We start from the raw sequence: 23,575 nt of genomic DNA, 5'->3' as shown, positions 1-23,575 counted from the left end.
TTTAAACATTTATTTTTTACATTTAATTCCAACTTACCTACAATGCTTTTCGCTTTTATAGTAAAGCTTCATTTTATATGAATTCCAACTACAAATTTTGACTTTTAAAAACTAATATTTCATCAATTACAATTTATTATTATTAGTTTTAAAAAACAGACGCACTAGAGCTTCATATCAAATGTTGCAGTAATTTCGCAAAGTCTAGCGTGATTTCAACTTTACCTCATTGATTGCTCGCTCCTTATGCTCCAGTTTGCTGTTTCTCCAGGGTAAAGGGCGTTTACGCAAAAGCGGTCGCCACACGCCCTCGCCGCCACTGAGCCCGCGGACCGAAGGGGAGGAGCCAAGCGAGGAGGGGGCGGAGTCTGGGCTGAGCGAGCAGCAGCAAGCCGCCATGCAGCAAGAAGAGAAAGTTTTGACTATGCAGATAGAAAACCTGCAGAAAGAGAAGTTCGTAAACACCTTTTGCATCATGATTATCGTTTCTACGTTTCTATGTACTGACATTAAAGGGATAGTTCACCAAAAAATGAAAATTAGCCCATGATTTACTCACCCTGAAGCCATCCTAGGTGTGTATGACATTCTTCTTTCAGACGAATACAATCAGAGTTATATTAAAAAATGTCCTGGCTCTTCCAAGCTTTATAATGGGAGTCAATGGGTATAAGTCCATTAAAGCGCATCCATCCATGATAAAACTGCTTGAAACGGCTCTGGGGGGTTAATAAAGGCCTTCTGAAGCAAAGCAATGATGTGTTTGTGTAAGAAAAATATCCATATTTAACACTTTATCGACTAAAATAACTAGCTTCTGGCGGATGGACTTACGCCAAAAGAAAGAAATAAGTCATACACACCTAGGGTGGCTTGAGGGTGAGTAAATCATGGGCTAATTTTCATTTTTGGGTGAACTATCCCTTTAAATACCTACAAGACTATGTATTACAGTATAATGTTGTTTTTGGAAAATCCCCACATTTATTTCTTACGAGTCTGAGGTATGGTTGGGTTGAGGAGTAAAGGTCGGGTTAGAATTATAAATCAAAGTTAGGGGAAAAATAAAAATACAAGTACTTTAAATGTAATTACAATGCACAAACATAAGTATATAGTATCAAATGGATAAGTACATAGTAGGTAAGACCACCTGATATAAAGTTTGACCCATTAGTTTTTTTAAATTGTATTTTCTCAAGTTAAACCCAGTCACAGTTTGGAACTGAACAGGTTATGACTGGATAGGAGAGATCACTTGAAATATTAAACCACTGTAAGAATATCATTCAAATATATGTATGACTTTCTTTATTTTGTGGAACGATATCATATTTTAAGGAATTGTGAGAAACCCACTGGAGGCGAGCTTGGCGAACCCAAATGCAGCATTTATTTCCATAACAATATCAAACGTAAAACAAAGGCATGACGTGGCATGAACAACAGTGGTTACACAAACAATACTTGAAGGGTTTAAATTAGGGGTGGGCGATATGGCAAAAATATCATATCACATTTTTTTTCAGGAAAATCACGATTAACGATTTTATCACGATTCTTTTTATGTTGGTTGTAATATTTTGTGACTTAGCATTACAGCCAATCTAATGTCCATATTCTAAAAACAATGCCTTAGGTAGCAAAAAAAAAAAAAAAAAAAATGGCGGACAGGGGCAAAGATAAAAATATTTGTCATAATTTTCTTTGTTATTAAATATTAAGATTAAATATACACATTACACATACACAACTTAATATACAAATTAAATAGGCTAAACAGTGCTTTATGTTTTCAGCTACAGGTGTATTTAACAGTAGCATTGCAGAAAGTAAATGAACAAATATGAAAATAAAACAAAACAGACTTCATTGTATAAATTATACATTGATACTTATTAAAGCTACTATTAAAATTATCAGTCAAGAGCAGTGAGTGATTTTTCTCTTTGCATTTTGTTGTTTTATTGACATTAAAGGGATAGTTCTCCTAAAAATTCAAATTATCATAATTTACACTCTCAAGTTGTTTTAAACTCGAATTAGTTTCTTTCTTCTGTTGAAAATAAAAGTTATTTTTGAAGAATGTGGTTAACCAAACAGTTGATGAACCCCAGTGACTACCATAGTATATTTTTCTTCCATGGAAGTCAATGAGGACCAGCTACTGTTTGGATAGCCACATTCTTCAAAATATTGATATTAGAAAAATATTAGAAAATATTAGAAGGAAATGAATACAGGTTTGGAACAACATTAGAGTGCGTAAATGATGAGATATTTTTTATTTATGGGTGAACTATCCCTTTAAGGACAAGCGGCAGCGTGTTTACTATTAGCCTACTACTGTCTCTTTAAGAGTTGCGCGCGACGCGTCTAATATACACGCATTTGACAAGCAGATTTTCTCTCAATTTTCTCAAGTTTGCTTTCACTTTAGACATAACCGACTTTGTTTATGTAAACCTTGTGTGTATTTAACAGTAAGCACAATAAGACTCGAAAGATAACTTAGTCCAGTATCCAGACGCTGGTAGACAGGCTTTTAGTGCATTTGAGCTTCACATGTACGCGCTGAGGAACGCACAAGTTAGAACAGCGCATCAGCACGCGAATTAAATGTTTAACCGACAAGGCATTAAAGCACATGCAAATTATGAGATTTTGTGAACTGCAGTGTCCCGTTCCGCTGCGTCAACATTTTATGTGAATATACGTCGCGTTGTTCAGTATGTTGGGACAGAGGCGCCAGAACAGATATAGGCTAATGCACGATTCTACGATATTTCTTCAAAAGCAGATCGTGGAGATATTTTAATCGTCCACGATCAAAAATCGTCATATCGCACACCCCTAGTTTAAATACACACGACTAATGACAAGACAAGGGACACCTGTGCACAATGAACCAATAACAATATGACACAATCACATGACTAACACAGGGAATCACATGATCAGACATGAAACATGAACCATGAACATAAAAACACAACAAAACAAGACATCAAAAGTTCAGGAGGGTGGTGGAGCCGATTTATTATTTTCATTCACACCTGTTTTTCACTCATTTTAGGGAAGAACTGACCTATGAGATGTTGGCTTTGGATCCCAGAGCGTCTGATGATGAGATGCTGGAGTCGGAAGCATCTATCGGGACAGCAGACAGCTCGGAAAACCTCATGGAGTCGGAAGGTGCCATGTCCGATCAATGGGGTAACGGCGCTATTCTGTGGTAGTTTTAAAGAGTTCTGTCATCATTTACTCTCTCTCGTGTCGTTCCAAACCCATAAGACTTTGGTTGATCTTTGAAACACAACCTGAGATGCTTCTGTACAAAACCAGAACTTAGAAGATCCAAAAAGGACAATTTAAAGCTAATCCATTTGAATCAAGTCTTGTAAAGAGATATGATCGCTTTATATGATGAACAGATTTATTTTTGCCTTTTATTCACATCTAACCAATGATATGATTTAATTCAATATAATTCATTTCACATTTATTTGTATAGCAGTTTTCACAATACACATTATTTCAAAGAAGCTTTACAGAAAACTACCATTACAATTTAGAGTGATCTGTTATCAGAGGAAACTGTCTAAGTTATGCATTTCAGAAATGTACAAAATCGCAGTTAGCGAAAAATGTATTAATTTAAACAATGTAATAATTTAATGCAGAAACAATGAGCTCATACTTGTATGTTAACATGATTATATGATGTGCTCTATGTGTGTGTTTATATTCAAGTATTAAATGCCTAAATGAAATCTGTTCATCATATAAAGCAATACTGTCTTTTCACAAGACTTGGATTAAACATTTCGATTCATGCAGATTTATTTTACGACTTATTTATGACCTTTTTGGATCTTCTATAGTGGACAAAAATGCCATATCATAAAAATGTGAAGCTTGTGAGCACAGATTTAAGTTTGGTCTCATTTTAAAGAAGACCCTTGGCAGATTATTGTTGAAGTAAAACAAAAATTAAAAAGTAAAACCATTAAAAAGGGTATACAGGTTTAAGTTTATGAAAATTATTTATGAACATTATTTTATATAAAATATATATTTTATGAAACCTGTTTAAACCTGGGATTGAAAATTGCAGTTTTAATGGGGACGTCTTTGTCCTGAAGGTCCTGAGAGGAACTATTTTGTGTTAGTAGTGCAAAATATATTTAATAAAGAAAAATCGGGGTGAAAATTCCAATAAAAATACACACCTGTGCCAAAATGTGAAAAAGACAACAAAAAAAAAAACCCTGAAAAAGACAGAAATGTCCACTATAAGGGTTAAACAGAGGGACAGAAATCTTAATTTGAGATGCGAGTAAATGATGACAGAATTGTAATTTTTCCGTGAGCGGTTTTGCACGTGATTTGTAGTGTCAAACGTCTCCTTTTTAGAAAGACTCACCGGCACGGTGTCTGCAACGCGCTGGAGGAAGTCCGAGTCTAAAAGCAGACGTGGTTTACGGCGTCAGCCCGAATCCCTGGACTCTGTGGACTCGGCCGTAGCCTCGCTCTCCTCCGAGACGCCTCACTATCGGCTCCGTTCCTCCTCTTCCGGGCCTCTGTTTTCCTCCGCCTCTTCCGGTGGGGATTTGCACATTCTCCCCGACCAGGAGGGCTTGGAACAGGCTTCCCTGACCACCCGATGTGCCTCCAGCTCCGAGAAAACCCGTCCACGACCCCGAGGGAACCGAAGCTGCCCGCCAAAGTCCCGCGAGGAAGGAGGCGTTCGCAGACGCGAGCACGAATTTGGTTCTTCTCAGCCTTTAGTGCTGTACGGGAGTAATGAATTCATGGTGTGATCATGATGGTGTCCAACATTAGCTGGAGCTGGTAACGCAGAAACGTCTGAATAACATTTGACGCGAAAGAGAAAAGCTTGGAGATCAACCATCACAGCCTTTCACTGCACAGTCCTGCTAATGTACAAAATTATGAGCAAAAAGTACGGTGTAAAGATTGAACGAGAAGATGAACGCACCCATATCTACGACCTACTGACTGTAAAGTGGACCTGCTGGACCGGTCCGTTCTTCACAACAGATTCTAAGAATAGTTGAACTGGGAAAGAGCGATTTTTAATCAACCTGTGATGTCCATTTTCATGTTTACAGAACTGAGCCAATGAGAGGTCACATGACTTCAACTGACTGCATGCCGTATTGCTACCATTGTTTTCACTCTATGATTAAAACCTTTGATAAAGTGCTAAATATGTAAAATAATATTATATTATTGATAAGGGTCGAATGAATGGTGTAAATAGCTGAAATCCCTGTGCTGCTGGTTGACCCGTGTGAAAAAAAAAACGTCTTTTTGTGTTGCAGATGGAAAACTGTATGTCTCTGTATGTTGAGTTTCTTATGGGTGAGTCTGACGAAAACGCACGAGGTCCAGGTCTTATTTCTTCCCTAAACAGATTTTTAATGTTGTTTTTTTGCATAAAGCAAAAAATCTAGATTTTCTTTATGCAAAATGGTTTTGATTCTGGGGTGAAATTGGACCCGGACGTGTAATAGTGAGATTCACCCACGGTTTTGCTTTTTTCTTCTTGTTTTTTTTGGTTCCAGAAACATGTTTTCCCTTCAGATGGAAAATCAAAAGGATGAATAGGGATGAAAAGTCAAGTGTGTTTGTACCATGATTCTTTGCTGTAGTTTTAATCACTGTTGTTTGTTTCGTTGTTTTTTTCCATCAGTGTTACGTGCAACAAAATCAGGACTTGAATTTTTTTTGTAAAATTGCTTTTTTAAAGTATATTGTGTTTTATACATGCTGATATTTTATTGTGAAATTTAAGTATATAAATATATTTTTTGGTGTAATGTTCCACTGTGCCATCCGGAGTCACATATTTAGTTCTCTTGGCCACAACGTCCTTTTTGGTTAAACTTTTACACTGCAAAAAATGCTCAGTATTTTTGCCTTGTTTCCAGTCCAAATATCTAAAAATTCTTACATCAAGATGCATTTACCATAGTAGTATAGCATAAGATATTATATCTTGTTTTCTAGGGGGAAAAGAGTTTTTGCTTAAAACAAGAAAATGTATCTGCCAATTGAGTCAGAAAAATAATATGGTTTCTGCTTGAATTAAGTTTATTTTTCTGACCCCATTGGCAGGTCATTTTTCTTGTTTTAAGCAAATTTTGCATTTTGAAATGCATCTTGATTTAAGAATTTTTAGATATTTGGACTGGAAACAATGCACAAAATGCTTTTCTTACTTAGTATTTTTGTAGTGTAGTTTTGGTTTAGGGCTAATTTATCACACGCGCATCTAAAACAGGGTCCTCTGCTGTGTTTTTTACCCTTTAATCTGACATTAAGACGCCCATTTATAGCAGTAAAGTTCATTGAAAACAAGGACACATAACAGCATAAAGCTCGAAGCTTTAATATAAACTATATAGTAAGTTTACACAGTGAACATTGCTGTTTGTGTGCAGGGAATGTGTTTCCAGAAGCTGTTTACTCCTTTTTGATGTGCAGTTACATATATCTATGTCTATATTTATGTCATATCATAGCCTATTGCAAGAAACCATCACCATGGTGCAATGTCACATAAGACTTAAGCTATGTTTTAATGTTTCGATAAGTATACTTGGGTACTATCTGAACCTTAAGTCCACTAATGCTCACAAACAGGCGGTAAGAAGGAAGCGGTGGTTTGTTGCGTCCTGCATAAGTGAATGTAATCACTGTAGCATGCTACACTATTGTCAAAGTTTCTCTTTTACAGCTTATGTATTTAAGATCATGTTTAAGGCCAGAAACATACTCTATGCAAATACGCAAACCCGAATGCAGTTCCGTACATATTTAACATATATTAACTGTGTGGCTTTAGTACTTACCTTCAAATGTCTGTTGTTAAACCGGATTTAGCTAGCTAGCTATAAACATGTTAACAGTCTAACATTAACTTACTTCTCTTCAAACTGTCCCTCGTCAGTAGTTGACCTGAAACCGTTATTATGCTAATTAGCTCTCAGCGCGCGCTATTCGCAGAGACACGTGACCCTGCGTAGCTAGAAGCGTTTGCGATCACGCACTTGAGTATGTTTCTGTATGTTTGAAAACACGGGATGTCATTTGAGGGATGTAATATCTTATTTTATGTTGAATGAACCTGCGCTGTGTGTTTTGATGGACAGAGTAAGTCTAAACAAATTTGTGCTTTTGGATTTTGTGTTTGTGCTCTCGTGAGCGCAGTTGTAAACGGTGCAATTTGTGTAATATTTCTTTATTGTGCAAATCAATGTGTAAGGATGTAAAAAGAAAAATGAACATAATCATTGTCTTATTAAAAAAATAAAAAGAAACCTGGCATATCTTTTTCTTATTTGTCCTTGTAGAGAATGTATTTAATAATAGGTAGGTTATAAAGAGTGGATAATATCTTTCTGTAAGTATTAAGCAATTAACGTTATATAATATATAATTTATAATTATAATTTGACAGTATTTAACAATTATATAATTTATAATTGTCGAAACAAATGTTTAAAGTGAATGGACGCGCCTTTCTGTAATCTGTAAAATTAACTAAAGATTTCATGACTCGTGTGTTATTGTCATCATGTGTTAATTATTTTATTCACTTTAATTATGTTTAGCAATTTTAAGTAAATGGTCCATTCTGAACTGGCTTGCCTTTCTCTAACACGTTAGACCCATAGACTGTAAAAAATAGGTTAGACCCTGCATTTCTGTAACTTTATGTTATTTCCAGACAGTTCCTTATAAAATACAATTTAAAAAATCAATAGAAACAAGATAAAGTAGATGCTATTACGTTTACAGATGTTTTTTTCCAACTTATTTTTCACCATATCGATATTTCACGGTCACTAGAAGAACTCAAGTCACGCGTCAGAAGTGGGCGTGTCTGTTGCTGGGCAGAACAGCATTTGATTTAAATATGTGAATCTTAATAAAACTTAAACTTAACAGCAAATTTAAAGCTTTTAATATAAAACCAGTTTCTCCTTGATTAAAATTATGACTCAAAATAATGTTCTGGCACCGCCCTAGCCGCTTACACATTAAAAATGTCAGATTAATTTAGATTTGTTATAATAAAAATAGTTTACAGTAAAATCACAATGCGTTTATGTGGTCTCGTTTATACAAGTTTAGTTTTTATGAAAACGCGGTAATAACTGTGGTAATAACAAACATAGCAGAAACTTAAGAAACAACTGTGGAAACAAACAAACACCCACACTTCAGTTGCCATGGCGTTTGCGGTCATTGCTGTCCTCGTGAGGGCGGAGCGCGCATTGCTCATGGATCCGTCATCAGTGTTCATAATAAAAGCGAATGTGATCGCTGAGGAGATTCAGGAGAAACGAAACCGATTCGAGACGACAAAATGAAAGAGTCTAAACGCGTGGAATCTGCGGGAAATAAACCCAGACTGTCGCTGATCGATCTGGTCGTGTGCTTTATAAGCGCGGTCACGCGAGCCCTGCTGAGGTTGTTCTGGTGGAGCGCGAGCCCGAGCGGTGAGTTCGCGTGTGTTCTCCTTTAATATGCGTTCAATATGTTACAAACTAAAGCTCTGTTGTATGATAAAGGGTTAAAAGGGCTGTTTGTGTCACCGAGATTCACTATGCTAACCAAAGAACAGCAGTGACACTAATAAAGCATAATGAAGTGTACTGGTTTGTTTCGACAGATAAAGCCATGATAGTCGATGCAGAGACGCCGGTGTTCTTTGACCTGGAAACCACTGGACTGGGTATATAACACACACTTCTACAGCTTTTACATCATGTGAAGTTTGTTTGCCACTTTTAGACAACACTAGTGTCACTTTCATCATGTGATAACATCAATAATCTGTTAAACTTTAGCCTATATAATGAACAGTTTGTGGGGGGAATGTGTACATGGTTAATGGAAACAGAATCAGGCCATTGCTTAATTATATGCATTTTAACACTTTTATAAGCACAAAGTTCCCGTACGAATATATACTTTTCTCACCAGTGCTACAAAAGTGTGATGAGATTTGTGCAAGCCATTCCTATCATGACAGTGATGATAAAAATGTGCAACTTGTTTGAAAACTATTGATAATTTGCTGCTTTAAAACACAATGGAGAATGTCAAACATAATCTAAAACAACCACATAAACTAAATAAGACATCATCCTGCACCAACATAAATTAGAAAGCTTTTTAAACTCATGACCACCTTTACTTATCAAATTGTATTGTATTTATTGTGGTAAATTTTGACTAACTTGTACAATTTATAGTAGATTAGCCTATTTGTTAATGGAATAGATTTTTTCATAAAGATTTATATTACAACTGTGGCGTGTTGTAGATATAGTTTGTGAATGTGTAGCTAGTTTTCATTACAAATGAATAAAGGAAGAAAACATTGGCGTAGCATAGCATGGTAATGAGCCATCAATGGTCTGAACTGTAATTATGTGCTTATTGTAACAAATGCAGCATTATTGTTGAACAGTTACAAGACCTATGTCACTTTTTAGGCCAAGTACAAGTTTGAATCAAGAGGATCATCTTAAAGTATTGACTAAACAATTGGTTTTCCCCAATATGTGCTCTGATAATACGTTTCTAATTAGTTTAAAATATGAAAAACAGTCACCCATTATAACTATAAGTGGAAAAATATTATATTTAAAAACACAATGCATCTAAGTCTACAGTGTAAAAAAAAAAAAAAGTATAAAACTGAAACTTGTAAATGAAAATGCCATCCGCTAATGCCTAAAAAAAATAATTGGTTAAATACAGTATAAATGAAAAATAATTTTAAAAGCACAATGCTTGTAATTCTACAGCAACACATTATAAAAAAGTATAAAATATATCAAAATGCTATCCCATAATGCCTATTGAAAATTAATTGGTTAACAATAACTGAAACATGTTTTTAAAAGCTCGTAATTCTACAGTAAAATATTACTTAAAAAAAATGTTATAAAGCATATCAAAATGCCATCCACTAATGCCTAAAGAAAATTAATTGGTTAACTACAGTATAAGTGAAAAATATTTTTAAAAGCACAATGCATGTAATTATACAGTAAAATACTGTAAAAAAATTAATAAGTATAAAATATATATAAAATATATCAAAATGCCATTCCATAATGCCTAAAGAAAATTAATTGGTTAACTATAACTAAAAAAAATATTTTTAAAAGCTTTAATGCGCAATTCTACAGTAAAACATTGTAAAAAAAAAAAAAAAAAAGAAAAAAAAGTATAAAACATAATCAAAATGCCGTCCGCTGATGCCTAAAGAAAATTTATTGGTTAACTACAGTATAAATGAAAAATAATTTTAAAAGCACAATGCATGTAATTCTACAGTAACGTATAAAAAAAGTGTAAAATATATAAAAATGCTATCCCATAATGCCTAATGAAAATTAATTGGTTAACAATAACTGAAACATATTTTTAAAAGCTCGTAATTCTACAGTAAAATATTACTTAAAAAAAAAGATAAAACATATCAAAATGCCATCCGCTAATGCCTAAAGAAAATTAATTGATTAACTATGACTGAAAACTATTTTTAAAAGCTTTAATGCGCAATTCTACAGTAAAATATTGTAAAAAAAAAAAAAAAAAAAGATAAATCATATCAAAATGCCATCCGCTAATGCCTATAGAAAATTAATTGGTTAACTATAAATGAAAAATATTTTTAAAAGCTTTAATGCGCAATTCTACAGTAAAATATTGTAAAAAAAAAAAAAAAAGATAAATCATATCAAAATGCCATCCGCTAATGGCTAATGAAAATTAATTGATTAACTATGACTGAAAACTATTTTTAAAAGCTTTAATGCGCAATTCTAGAGTAAAATATTGTAAAAAAAAAAAAAAAAGAAAAAAAAAGATAAATCATATCAAAATGCCATCCGCTAATGCCTAAAGAAAATTAATTGGTTAACTATAAATGAAAAATATTTTTAAAAGCTTTAATGCGCAATTCTACAGTAAAATATTGTAAAAAAAAAAAGATAAATCATATCAAAATGCCATCCGCTAATGCCTAAAGAAAATTAATTGGTTAACTATAAATGAAAAATATTTTTAAAAGCTTTAATGCGCAATTCTACAGTAAAATATTGTAAAAAAAAAAAAAAGATAAATCATATCAAAATGCCATCCGCTAATGGCTAATGAAAATTAATTGATTAACTATGACTGAAAACTATTTTTAAAAGCTTTAATGCGCAATTCTACAGTAAAATATTGTAAAAAAAAAAAAAAAGATAAATCATATCAAAATGCCATCCGCTAATGCCTAAAGAAAATTAATTGGTGAACTATCAGTGCAAAATATTATAAACACTATTTTTGTAAAAAAAAAAAAAAAAAAAAAAAAGAATAAGTAAAACATTAATGTCATAATGGCTGAGCCGTGTTTCCCCCGTCCTCAGACACGTCTGCGTGTGACATCGTGCAGCTGTCGGCCATCAGCGGGAACCGGACGTTTAACGCGTACCTCCTGCCCCGCTGCAGCATCACTGACGGGGCGTCCCGGGTCACGGGTCTCACGGTCTCCGGCCAATCCCTGCTCCTCAACCGGCGCCCCGTTCCCACCGTCCCACACAAGCGCGCCCTCACCGACTTCATCTCGTTCCTCAAGACCTTCAGCGGGCCGTTCCTGGTGGGCCACAACAGCAGGCGCTTCGACTGGCCGATCCTGCGGCGGGTCCTGGAGGAGTTCGTCCTGCTGGAGGAGTTCATGCACGTGGTGTCGGGGTGCATGGACACGCTGCCGCTGAGCAGAGACATGTTCCAGCTGCAGAAATACTCCCAGCCCTTCCTCGTGCAGCAGTTCCTGCGGGAGCCGTACGGCGCGCACGACGCCTCGGAGGACGCCCGGACCCTGCAGGAGCTGTACCGCGTGTGGGACCCCAGCCGGAGCCTCGTGAGGAAGCACACCACCACACTCACATGATGATGATGCAACACGTTTACATACTCATATTAGCTCTATCGCAATGAAGCAACGGTTACCGTTTTAACGGTGCACTGAACTTAACAGTTCCAGAATAGAAATGCACTGTACAAAAAATGTTGGTTCAGCTTAAAAATGTAAGGCAGCATGAAAACTTTATTAAGTTTAGTCAACTCAAATATCCAAGTTGTCGCTTAGTACAGCTTCATATATCCAGTTGATTAAACTTAAAATGAAGGCGGCACAAACACTGACTTTTTTAAGTTGAAACAATTTCTTTTTCACAGTGGGTGCATTAGTTTTATAACGAAAAGGTACCTTTTTTTTGGCAAATCATCTCCTTAATTACGGTTCTTAAGTTAACATTAGTTAATTTATTATATTAGCACTATGGCGTGTGGAATCCCTGCCACAACCTCATGAGGAAGCACAAAACAACCCTGTGATGATGCAACGGTTACCGTATTAACCGTGCACTCAACTCAACTCTATGCAAATTCCACAATATAATGCCTTAGTGGTGCAATAATTTTATAATTATATGCAGTAACAGTATAATAATATTTTTTTTTTTTTTGGCTGCTCATCTGATGCAAGCAGCCATCGAGAAATTATGGTTCATATCATTTTCTTTTTTTAAAACATTTTTTTTATAATCGGTGCTTTATTGAATTTTGCACCAATAACTGTGCAATGTGTGATGATGTCACGGGTACTCCTTCACTGGCTGAAAATACTGCATGTGTGGTAATGGAATTAAGTTGCACTAAACTTAACAGTTCCAGAATAGAAATAGTGCTTTTTTTTTCAATAATTTAATATATATTTTTTTTTTTTGGCAGAAATTACATTTTTTTGTATCATAAGTTACGGTTCATATAATTTTCATTTTTCAAAACGTTTTTTAATAATCTGTGCTTTATTGAATTTGCAACAATAACTGTGCGATGTGTGTAAGCGGAATTAAGTTGCACTAAACTTAAGTTCCAGAATAGAAATAGTGCTTAGACGGGTGCAATAATTTTATAATGAAAAGTAAAAAATCATTTGGGCTGATGCAAGCAGTTGTTCATAAATTACGGTTCATATCATTTTCATTTTTGAAAACAGTTTTTTATAATCTGTGCTTTATTTGAATTTGCTACAATAACTGTGTAATGTGTGATGTGAAGCCTTATTTTACACTGAACGTGTAAAGTCTCATTATGTTTATCATTCAAATCATCTGTAAAATATGCCTGGTGTTAAAAGTGTTTTATTTGCTTTATTTCGGTTTCAGTCTAATATCAGGTTTTGGGATCCGGTTTTGCTTCCTTTTCTTGGTCTCAGGTGTCCGAATAAATATAATCTCTCTCAGAATTTCATTTCTACATTCTCACACATTGATATTTATTTAGTAACTGGAAATATGGACTATTTTATGAAGGTGCTAAACTTGCTTTTTCCTTTGTTTTGGAGTAAACTGTAATTTTTTTAAATTATGCAAAAAAAAATTATGCTCCTGTTGATTTCACTTTATTAAACTTAATATATGACTTTCTACATCCGGTTCTGCTTCCCTTTCTTGACCTCAGGTGTCAGAATGAATATAAACCCTCATATATTGACATTTATTCAATAACTGGAAATATGAACCATTTTATGAAACTGCTAAATTTGCTTTTACCTTTGCTATGCGGAAAAAAAAATGTTCCTGTTGATTTCACTCGATTAAACTTCATATATATGACTTACTGTATTTCGGTGGCAACTAGACATTTACAAACATGAAAAAATAAATGTATTTGAATTTTATTTTTTTATTGGAATTAAGATTTTGCACAAATTCCATCGAGTTGAAGTGTTGATGACCAGTTATATGGACAGTTACAACACACACAACTTCATGTCCAAAATAATCCTCAGCCACTAGAGCAAAAGGAAGGATTTTTCCAGAAGGAACATGCAAATAAGTCCCGTCGACTCCGCCTGGATGCTGATGAATATTCATGTTTATGTAGATCAGGATTCTCAATATTCCAGCAGAATGATTCTGCAAGTCCAGATGTGAAGAGTTCTTCGTGTCACTCATCCATGTGCACGTCTTCTGCCAGTTTCTGGACCATCTTGTCCTCCAGCTGTTTGGCTTGGCCTGAGGAGAGACGGCAGATGTGACATTTAACAGACGTTGAGCTGCACAATTCATCTTTAAAAGATGGGGATCTCCATTCAAACACCCACACGATCTCATTACTAAATGACAAGAGATTCGGCTCGGTCTATTAAACCTTTCATTCAAACATTCATATGTGTTCTGATCCAGAGAGAGCCGCTGTCATGCAGGGCCGGCCCTGACCAATTTGCTGCCCTAGGCAAGATTTTAACTGGTGCCCCATGCATCACAGCCCATTTCACCCCGTCATTGTGTTTATGATTATTTAGCCTATATACAGTATATATATATATATATATATATACACACACACAAACACATTACAGCCTAAACACAAATACCAAGAGCATTACATCTAACATTCAAGTCCCCATTATCTTTTATAGCACGTTTTACAATACAGATTTAATGTGAAGTTGTGAACTTTGCTATTTTGAATAAACCTGTAAATAAATATCATTACAAATTTTGGCAAATAAATTTTAAAAATGCCATATACAGCACAGGCAAAAAGTTTGGAAACATTACTATTTTTAATGTTTTTGAAAGAAGTTTCTTCTGCTCATCAAGCCTGCATTTATTTGATCAAAAATACAGATTTATATATATATATATATATGTATATATATAGTGATATATTATTAAAATTTTAAATAAATGGTTTTCAGTTTATTATACTTTAAATGATCATTTATTTCTGTGATGCAAAGCTGAATTTTCAGGATCATTACTCCAGTCTATAGAAATTATTCTAATATGATGATTAATTATCAAAGTTGGAAACAGTTCTGTTGCTTAATATTTTTTCATAACCTGTGATACTTTTTTAGGATACTTTGATGAATAAAAAAAAAGAAAAAAAAAAGAAGAAGAAAATGTTTTAAAAATAGAAATCTTTTGTAACAACAATATACACTACTGATCAGTAATTTGGGGTCAGTAATTTTTTTCTTTCTTTTTTTTAATAAATCAATACTTTTATTCAGCAAGGATGTATTAAATTGTATTTAAAAAATGTATTCAAAAAGTGATAAAAAGTGATTGTAAATAAGATTTATATAATTAGAAAATATTTATATTTTTATTTTTAATAAATGCAGTTCTTTTTAACATTTTATTAATCAAATAGGCTATATTAGGCAGCAGAACTGTTTCCAACACTCATAATAAATCAGAACATTAGAATGATTTCTAAAGGATCATGTGACACTGAAGACTGGAGTAATGATGCTGAAAATTCAGCTTTGCACCATATAAATAAATGATAAAGTATAATAAACTGAAAACCAACTATTTTAAATTGTAATAATATATCACAATATTATTTTTTTTTCTGTTTTTTGATCAAATAAATGCAGGCTTGATGAGCAGAAGAAACTTCTTTCAAAAACATAAAAAATAGTAATGTTTCCAAACTTTTGGCCTGTAGCCTACTGTATCCCCCCCAAAACTGCAGAGTAAAACATTAATAAAAAAATGCGTCTTAAAACTGACATGATTGTTACAAAATCACACAGTCTGGGGACTCTGGATAACTCAGAACAACTGCTAACATTAAGTTTAAGGTAAAAATAACTGCCATGAAATTATAGTATCTTACTCCTGTCCTATGCAATTAGATAAACTGTTCATTCACTACATTACTTTACCTCTGTCTTTATCCCCTTTTATTCTCTTCTCTTCTTTTTGGCACTCTATCTATCGCAGACTGCTCATTTATAATGTGTGTCATGTAAATTCGGCCATCCGTCACAATCAGGAAACTTTCACCGTGTCTAGAACTGGCGCGAGCTGCCAGGCCCGTTTCTACGAGCTGTGTGTTAACAAAAGCAATGCTGTCTACATTGGATGCGGCGTCGTGCACGCTACACAACAAATTACCAACTGATCGCGCGCGCGCTCTGTTTCTGAAGCACTTCAAGCACTCGCTGGGCGGGGAAAGATTGATGAGCCGTACTTTTTTTTTTTTTTTTTTTTTTTGCTTTATTTGGTAGTATTTCAAATTAATCGTTTTAAAATATTATATATATATATATATATATATATATAAAAAAAAAAAAAAAGTAAAAAAAAAAAGTAAAAAAAAAAATCACTCGTTCACTCATTGTGGCGCCCCATGGATGAGTGGCGCCCCTAGCATTTGCCTATTCCGCCTATGCCGCGGGCCGGCCCTGCTGTCATGTGACGGTATGAAACAGCTGAAAGTCTTTTCAAACACAGAATCATTAGTTCTGTCTTACAATCGTTTAAATAATCTCAGAAGAACTGGGATAAAAGGTTATAGTTCGGATATAAACACTGATGATAATAAAAAATTATATCAAACTTTGGATTTAGATTAATCAGCCAATATATCGGTTATCAGCTTTATAATATAAAGAGTTATCGGTATCGGCCAACATTTTAATATCGGTGCGTCCCTAAGTTAATAAGAGAGTCCTTGAATCATTCATTCAGTAATTAACATTTTGTCAAAACCTCTAGTAAATGATGTTATTTTGTTCAGCTGTCTGATCAGAATTGTGAAAATCGTGATCTCTGTTTGAAACACAGTGTGTGTGTGTGTGTGTGTTACCTGCGTGTGGAGCTTTGATGAGGTGGATGTTCTTCTTGACTTCGCTGATATCGGCCGCCTTCTCCAGCTCTTTGCCTTTCTTCAGCCTGCGCAAATATGGACATGTTTATGGAGGAATCAAATTACTGACCACCTTAAGTTTCTGCAATCTTTCTCTTTCCCTGCATCATAAACGAGTGTGTCTCAGAGCGTCAAACACAGTAAACGCTGTCGTGTTCTCTGGCGTTCGGGAACACACTCGTGTGAGACGCTTCTGGAGGGAATTACACCGAATCATTCTTAATCACACACTTTTGCCTTGTTCCAATACACACACTTGTGGTCTCGGCCACTTGAGAGTGCGCGACACACGACAGGAAGAAAGTGCGCAAGACTGTCTTAAAAATGCCCTGATGAAGTGCAGTGCCCTTAAAGGGGTCATCGGATGCAAAATTCACTTTTACACAGTGTTTGCATATAAATGTGTGTTTGCAGTGTGTGGACACAAACACCATACACTGAGAAACATCCATTCACTCCTTTTTTTAATCCTCAAAAAGCCTAAACACTCAATAATCAGGCCGTTTGGACTTTCTGAGCAGTATGATGTCATAATGCTCATGCTCCGCCCACGACCGCTGATGGACTGTCCCGAATTAGCATATTTCCCGTATTAGCATATTTCTGCCCTCTGCCATTCGACACCCCCCACAGAAGAGAGTAAATCTGAGTGAGTGTGTGTGTGTGTGTGTGTGTGAGACGGCACGCAATGTCTGGTCGGAAAGCAACGTATAGTCTGACAGGTTTCTTGTCCACGACACGACAAGATTTTAGGAGTCACAATCGCGTAATCCGACACAGTGACTCTCGTAACAGACACAAAAATCGTGTAATCATGTAATCTCCAATACCGATTCGGAGCGTATCCCATCATGCATTATGTTCGGCAACTCATGTGCCCCAAAATCACTGTAATTTAAATTAATCAGATACAAAAAAATTTGGTGGTAAAAACAAAGTGTTGCACATTTGATTGTTGCGAGGAAGAGTATGGTGTGTGTAGCCTATTTACTACAACACCTGTTCTCATCACTTAACTAGAAGCAGCACTATTTTAAATGTGTGTCTTCTGTTAGTTACACGGCGACTACAAAGCGTTCTACACACTTGCAGTCTTTACGCCTACTTGAACACTTGAGCCAATTAGAGGACATACGTCAAGTAGACAAGTGGTCAAGAGTGTGTGTATTAGGCAATTGACACCAAACCAACATTTGAGATGCTGCGATGCCATTGGTCCGCTGGTAACTCCAGTTATCCAATCACAGCCTCTGAGGCAAAGTCACATGATGTTTGAGGGATTTATTCAGTGAATGTGCTTCCGTCTTAAAATCGGATAAAACAACTGAGCGAATAAGTGGTTTATGCACATGTTTAGAATTTAAGCGCATCTCTGCAGGGTTTTTAAGCGATATCCCCAAATGTGCGTACAAATATTGCCCCTGAATTTCAGAAAAACACAGATGTTATATGTCGAGCTCACCTGTTGATGATGAAGCGAGCCTGACGCTTGGTCTTGATGACCTCGACCTTCTTCATCGCCGCCACTGTTCAACACAAACACAGTTCAGGTTAAGAGTGGGTCATTTCACCTCAGTAACACCACGGTAAAGCCGGCGCACTCACTCGTCTTGCTCCACAGCTCTCTGTTGTATTTGACGGGAATATTCCTGCGCTTCTCGAACTCCAGCGCGTTATCCTGTCAAACACAATCACCAGCATTAATGAGATTATAACAGTCGTTGAGTCTGGTCATGCGGAGTCTGTGCTTCTGTCTCCAGGTGGGAGATATCGAGAGCACAAATGTCCACTCAATCGGTTTAAACTCCATTAGAATTAGTACAAACACGTATGGTTGTCTCTGGGTAATTTATATCATTTATTGTTTTATATTACTATCTACTGTTGGTTATTGTTATTTATTGCTGGTTTTATGGTCTATACCGTGGTTAATTGTGCAATAACAATGCCCTTTCTAGCTGTGCAATAAGACACGATACACGTTCACCACGAGGTACATGTGATTTATTTATTATTTATTTATAGTTTGTGATGTAAAAATGCAGCAACTTAAAAAACATGTGTTCTCATTGATATTGTTCAAGCTTATAGAGTAGAGTATTGTGAGAGATCGAGTAAGTGAGTGTATCTGCATTAACAGTAGATATGTAATATTCCTTCAGGTCAGACTATATCCTTAATAATAAATCTGAATGTCCGCAGCGATATCTTGTCCTTTTAACAGTGATGGGGTTTCCCCGTGCCATGACACGCTAGTCATTTGCTCTTGCTTCTCCATGTTCAGTTCACAAGTTTCAGTCCTTTCAATATAAAAGTCTTCTCTACTGACTCACTCATAAAGACGGTGTTTGCCGCCATCTAACGGAGAAATAGTGTCACTTCTGTTGCTGTTCACGGCCAGAGTGGGTCTGCTTGTTCCAGCGGAAGGAAGGCTTTTAGAGATTTTACTTCATGAAAGTTGCATTGATACTTATTTTTCAGCTTTAATATGTGTATTGTGTGGTAACCGTTTTATAAAAGCAATAAGGTACTGGAGGCTAGTTCACGTCGCAGAACCTCTTCGCTCACATAAGCGCAGTCTAACAGGTGCAGGTGTGTGGCGTCTCTCACCAGCGTCAGCTCTTTGCCCGCTGACTTCCTGAAGGCTTTGGTCCATCTGGTCTTTCTCGGGTTTCGCTTCTTCTTGAAGTTTCTGTGGCATTTAGATCTGCAGAACCTGAAAGACTTCACAAACACAAACCTGTCAGGACTCACACTGATAAACACAGACCTGTGAGAACTACCAGAGGCTTATTCTGGACATCATACTATCATGTGATAATATATTCACAATTATAGTACAATACACACTACCAGTTAATTTAAAAAAAAAAAAGAAGTCTCTTCTGCTCACCAAGGCTGCATTTTTTTGATAAAAAAAGTTACATTTTACAAATAATATTGTGAAATATTATTCCAATGTAAATCAACTGTTTTCTTTGTGAATATATAGTAAAGTGTAATTTATTCCTGTGAATGTTCAGCATCATTACTCCAGTCTTCAGTGTCACATGATCCTTCAGAAATCACTCTAATATGATGATCTTATGCTCAAGATCTTATGATTATTATCAATGTTGAAAACAGTTATTTACATTTTTATTTCAAGGTTCTTTGATGAATAAAAAAAAAAACAGTATTTATCTGAAATAGAAGTTTGTAAAATAAATAGTGGGAGAGACTTCTTTTAAAAATATTACCGATCCAAAACTTTTGACCGGTAGTGTAAATAATACCACATTAAATAAAATTGTATAAATTTGTATTTTAGTAAATTAATGATTAAGTAAAATTGTTATCTATTACGTAAACTTATTTTATAAATTATGTGAAACATGATTTTCCCATGTTTCCATTATATGTATTATGATATTGAACTGTTACTGTCGAGTGTCGACACGTACAATCGTTCATAAAAACACACATATGAATATGTGAACTCGTACAAAAACACCTAATTAACATCTAATTCGTTAATAATAAACAATATGAAGCATAAATGTTAAACTAATCGTTGAAATGACATTCATCGTCCGTCTGACATAAACACACACTGATATAAACACACACACACACGCCAGTGATAGGCATCGACCGAGTGTTTACCTTACAGTCGTTGCGCACAAACATCATCCCGTGTCCCGGATACACCGGGGCCGAGCAGAAATAACACTTCTCGATACGCATTTTGATTAGTTATTATTATTTAACTCGCACATGTGTCGCAGCGCTGCGAACACAGGCGGAAAAGAGGACGCTTTCCTTCCGCTTCCGGCGCATGACGTCATCACGCAGCGCACAGGCTCTAGCGCCACTGAGAGGCCTGGAGTGGCATTACCTCACAGTCACACTGTACAATATAATATATGAGTAATAAATCATGGCGACGTATGTTTTCCTGTTACTTTAACTCATCGAAATAATTTGACCCTTTCAACAACTTTATTTTTTTAAGTTATATACGAGATTCAACCAGACACAATATTTGATTATACATTTAAAAACAATTAAGGCAAACAACTAAACTTCAGTTTTCAAGTTCAAATGGATTTTTTACAGAACATACACTGTGACTGAACGAAATTATTTTACTTCTGTTTGAATTATTCCAATTTTAGACAGACAGACAGACAGATAGATACTTTATATCCCAATTGTTTTAATTGCTTAATTTTAAGTGGTTTTGTGTAAAATCGTAATTTCAGTAGTGATGAACGGTTTCGAAACGTTTCAAATTTCCAATGTTTCGCCACTTGTTTTTGTATTTTATATTATTATTTATATTACATTTTTTTATATCAATTTGTAGACATTTTTAATGATACATTTGTAGGACTAAAATAAAAAGGAAGCATTTTAGTTGATTGTCTCTAGCTCTCCATAAGACAAGCCCTACAATTTAATTAATTAAATAACACATATTATACAGACACTTCATATTTGATGGTAACAGATGATTTGTTAATACACTTTTAATTAAACATTTGTAATTGGTTTGTAAAATGTTTGGCATTAGTTTTCATTGCATTTACACTGATCTGACCAGCAGGGGGCGCCAGCGCGCGGCGTTTCGAGTGAATCATTTTGCGACTCGGTTCAATTGATTCATACTTTCGAAAAGCTTCGTTTCTCCAATCATTGCTTTACCGTAGTCCTATATTTGAAAAATCTAATATTTTAATGCAGTTAAGTGTAATAATTCAAACTAAACATCACTGGCATTAAACTCATTTACAAAAAGCGTGACATTAAAAAGGGGGTGATTACTAACTAACTAAAAAGGAAAATGAATGAGTCAAACAGTTATTTTTGAGAAATATTTTATTATAATGTGCATTGTTCTGACCACTTTTTTGGCATGTAATGGAATCAAACTGGTACAACATGCTCAACATGAAGGGCTTAAATAATCATAATACAAATTATAATAAATCAACAGGCAAATCATGATAATATCAAACTAAAAGCCCATTAAAGTTCCTGACTCAGAGTATAAAACACATTTCTTTGGCTGTTCAGGGACATTCAATGAGCAAAATCCTTCAATATGAACAAGCAAAACATTATAAACACAAATGACAAGTTCAAAATCACTCATAAGAATAAAAAATAAAAAAACACTGGAAAAAATACAGAGCATTTTTAAGCATTTACAGCCCTAATTAAAAGTTTTTGTGGTAGTTTTTTACATTCAGGAGTAAATTCACATTGTTTGAGATTGGTTTGGCACGGCACATGTTCAATACGCTAAAAAAGGGTTTAAAACAGGTTTTCTGAAGGTTTAAAGATGTGTGATCGTAGTCAAAACATTATGCAACTTTACAAAAGCAAAAGTCTAGTCAAGTCTACACAGGGGCGACCGTATCAATCTTTGGTATAGATTTAATTTGCTTTCTGAAAAGATGATTTTGTTTCACCTCGATCTAAAGGGTTGTTTCAAAACTCTATGATTATATTTTCCCAAGTCACGTTATAAAATATTGTTCGCACAACAGTAAATACTGCAAATGTAGTTCAGCCACACTTCATACAAACACTCAAAATCACACAATCACAATCATACTCGATGTTGAAATCGTAAGCTCAACCCAGTGAAAGAGGCAAACAACTCTTTGGATTCTAGCGTGCGTCACACCCGCCGCGTCACTAACTTCTAAAATGGCGGCCTAAAGAAAAATACAGCGCAAAAATCTGAGCGCTGGAACTAGTGTGAGAAAATTAACGTAAAGCTGAAATGCATTACTTTTGGCACTTTCAAATATACAGAAATATATAGTTTCTATCTTTGGAGGTAACAGCTCTGTATAATTTCTCCATTTCACTCTTTGGATTAGACATCTTTCATATTGCAAACGATCCTCCCATCATAAGGCCGTCGACGTCTTATAAAGCTTTTAGTTTGGTGAACCGACATCACCTTTTTTGGGTTATTTTTTTCACTCTTACAGAAAAAAGGTACAAAAACAAGATTTGAAATTTCAAGTCCCTCAGTTCGTATAAAACCAACAAAAACAGCGAAACACACCACAAAATAACAATATCGGTTGCTTACCGTAAACGAACAATCTGAGGGACAGATTGAACTTCAGTTGGGTTCACGCCATGTCGTCATTACCATAACGATTCATGTGTTTATAAAACTTGTAATTACAACGTCTACATATTCTGAGAGATCAAACTTTCACCACGTGGCCGTGACTTTTCCCGCTTCATATTTCAGAACAAAAGTTGCCAAACTTTGATAATTTAATTCTTGATGATTCATAATGTCTAAATACAAATTTAAAAGCAAAACATTGAAAAAATATATATTTGGGAGTGGAAATGGCTAAGACAATATGTGCTCCTCTGCTGCCATCTACTGGTTATAGCAGTAATTTCATGTCTTTTTATCTTAAATAAAAGTTTGCCACCAAGTGTTAGTTTTCCCAATTCTTTTAGTTTTACAAATGGGGACAATCTTTGAAGGATGAACAAATGTTTTTGTTCGACACATTAAAAAATAACATTTAAATTGGGTGATATTTAGAGCTTTTAAGTTCTGAAAAAAGTTGTGTGAAGCGCTTGAAAGTCCTTGAAAAGTCTAAATGAATCAAAAACCGAATCTTAACTGCGCGCAATATCACAGCTAACTCAACGAACATGCTTAAAACCTTAAAATATCGGAACAAGCTGATCTCGTTTGGCAAACGGAAAACGTTCGTTTCACTCTCAAAGGGTTGTACGAACCCTGAAATGGATAATGTAAAAGCATCTG

At 35.2% G+C, this 23,575-nt stretch overlaps 3 protein-coding genes across 5 annotated transcripts in view; 2 read left to right on the top strand and 1 right to left on the bottom strand.

The window, feature by feature from the left end:
• Positions 1-7,363, top strand: part of myo9ab (myosin IXAb) — a 99,371-nt gene extending 92,008 nt beyond the window's left edge. For 2 of the 3 annotated variants that reach the window (XM_081356828.1, XM_081356826.1), the window contains exons 40-42: positions 272-453; positions 3,077-3,216; positions 4,396-7,349. In XM_081356828.1, the coding sequence (XP_081212954.1) occupies positions 272-453; positions 3,077-3,216; positions 4,396-4,823 (750 nt within the window). In that variant the 3' untranslated portion in view covers positions 4,824-7,349. Of the gene's footprint in view, positions 1-271; positions 454-3,076; positions 3,217-4,395 lie in introns of all 3 variants that reach the window. The other variant, XM_081356827.1, reaches the window with a different exon arrangement.
• A 980-nt stretch (positions 7,364-8,343) lies between these two features.
• Positions 8,344-13,534, top strand: plex9.1 (PML-like exon 9.1). The gene is made up of 3 exons (XM_081356379.1): positions 8,344-8,534; positions 8,708-8,770; positions 11,469-13,534. Exons 1-3 carry the CDS (start codon positions 8,402-8,404, stop codon positions 11,990-11,992), a joined length of 720 nt encoding a protein of 239 aa, XP_081212505.1. The 5' UTR covers positions 8,344-8,401; the 3' UTR covers positions 11,993-13,534.
• A 241-nt stretch (positions 13,535-13,775) lies between these two features.
• Positions 13,776-20,605, bottom strand: LOC308684985 (putative ribosome biogenesis protein RLP24). The gene is made up of 6 exons (XM_081356380.1): positions 20,425-20,605; positions 19,390-19,503; positions 18,385-18,457; positions 18,242-18,305; positions 16,720-16,805; positions 13,776-14,123 (listed from the first exon to the last, which is right to left on the bottom strand). Exons 1-6 carry the CDS (start codon positions 20,503-20,505, stop codon positions 14,056-14,058), a joined length of 486 nt encoding a protein of 161 aa, XP_081212506.1. The 5' UTR covers positions 20,506-20,605; the 3' UTR covers positions 13,776-14,055.
• Positions 20,606-23,575: the final 2,970 nt, after the last annotated feature.

The sequence above is a fragment of the Scardinius erythrophthalmus genome (genome assembly GCF_964197995.2).
Source record: "Scardinius erythrophthalmus genome assembly, chromosome: 24".
Taxonomy (NCBI): Eukaryota; Metazoa; Chordata; class Actinopteri; order Cypriniformes; family Leuciscidae; genus Scardinius; species Scardinius erythrophthalmus.
The sequence above is the reverse complement of the archived record's forward strand: the minus strand, read 5'-3'. Positions and strand labels throughout refer to the sequence as shown.

What these genes read in the sequence shown, in the direction of transcription:
- plex9.1 (XM_081356379.1), top strand. Translation starts at nt 8,402, where the DNA reads ATGAAAGAGTCTAAACGCGTGGAATCTGCGGGAAATAAACCCAGACTG. An exon ending in GTGGAGCGCGAGCCCGAGCG is followed by an intron (nt 8,535 to 8,707) that starts GTGAGTTCGCGT and finishes TTGTTTCGACAG; the next exon opens with ATAAAGCCATGATAGTCGAT. An exon ending in CCTGGAAACCACTGGACTGG is followed by an intron (nt 8,771 to 11,468) that starts GTATATAACACA and finishes CCCCGTCCTCAG; the next exon opens with ACACGTCTGCGTGTGACATC.
- LOC308684985 (XM_081356380.1), bottom strand. Translation starts at nt 20,505, where the DNA reads ATGCGTATCGAGAAGTGTTATTTCTGCTCGGCCCCGGTGTATCCGGGA. An exon ending in TTGTGCGCAACGACTGTAAG is followed by an intron (nt 19,504 to 20,424) that starts GTAAACACTCGG and finishes GTGTTTGTGAAG; the next exon opens with TCTTTCAGGTTCTGCAGATC. An exon ending in CGGGCAAAGAGCTGACGCTG is followed by an intron (nt 18,458 to 19,389) that starts GTGAGAGACGCC and finishes TGTGTTTGACAG; the next exon opens with GATAACGCGCTGGAGTTCGA.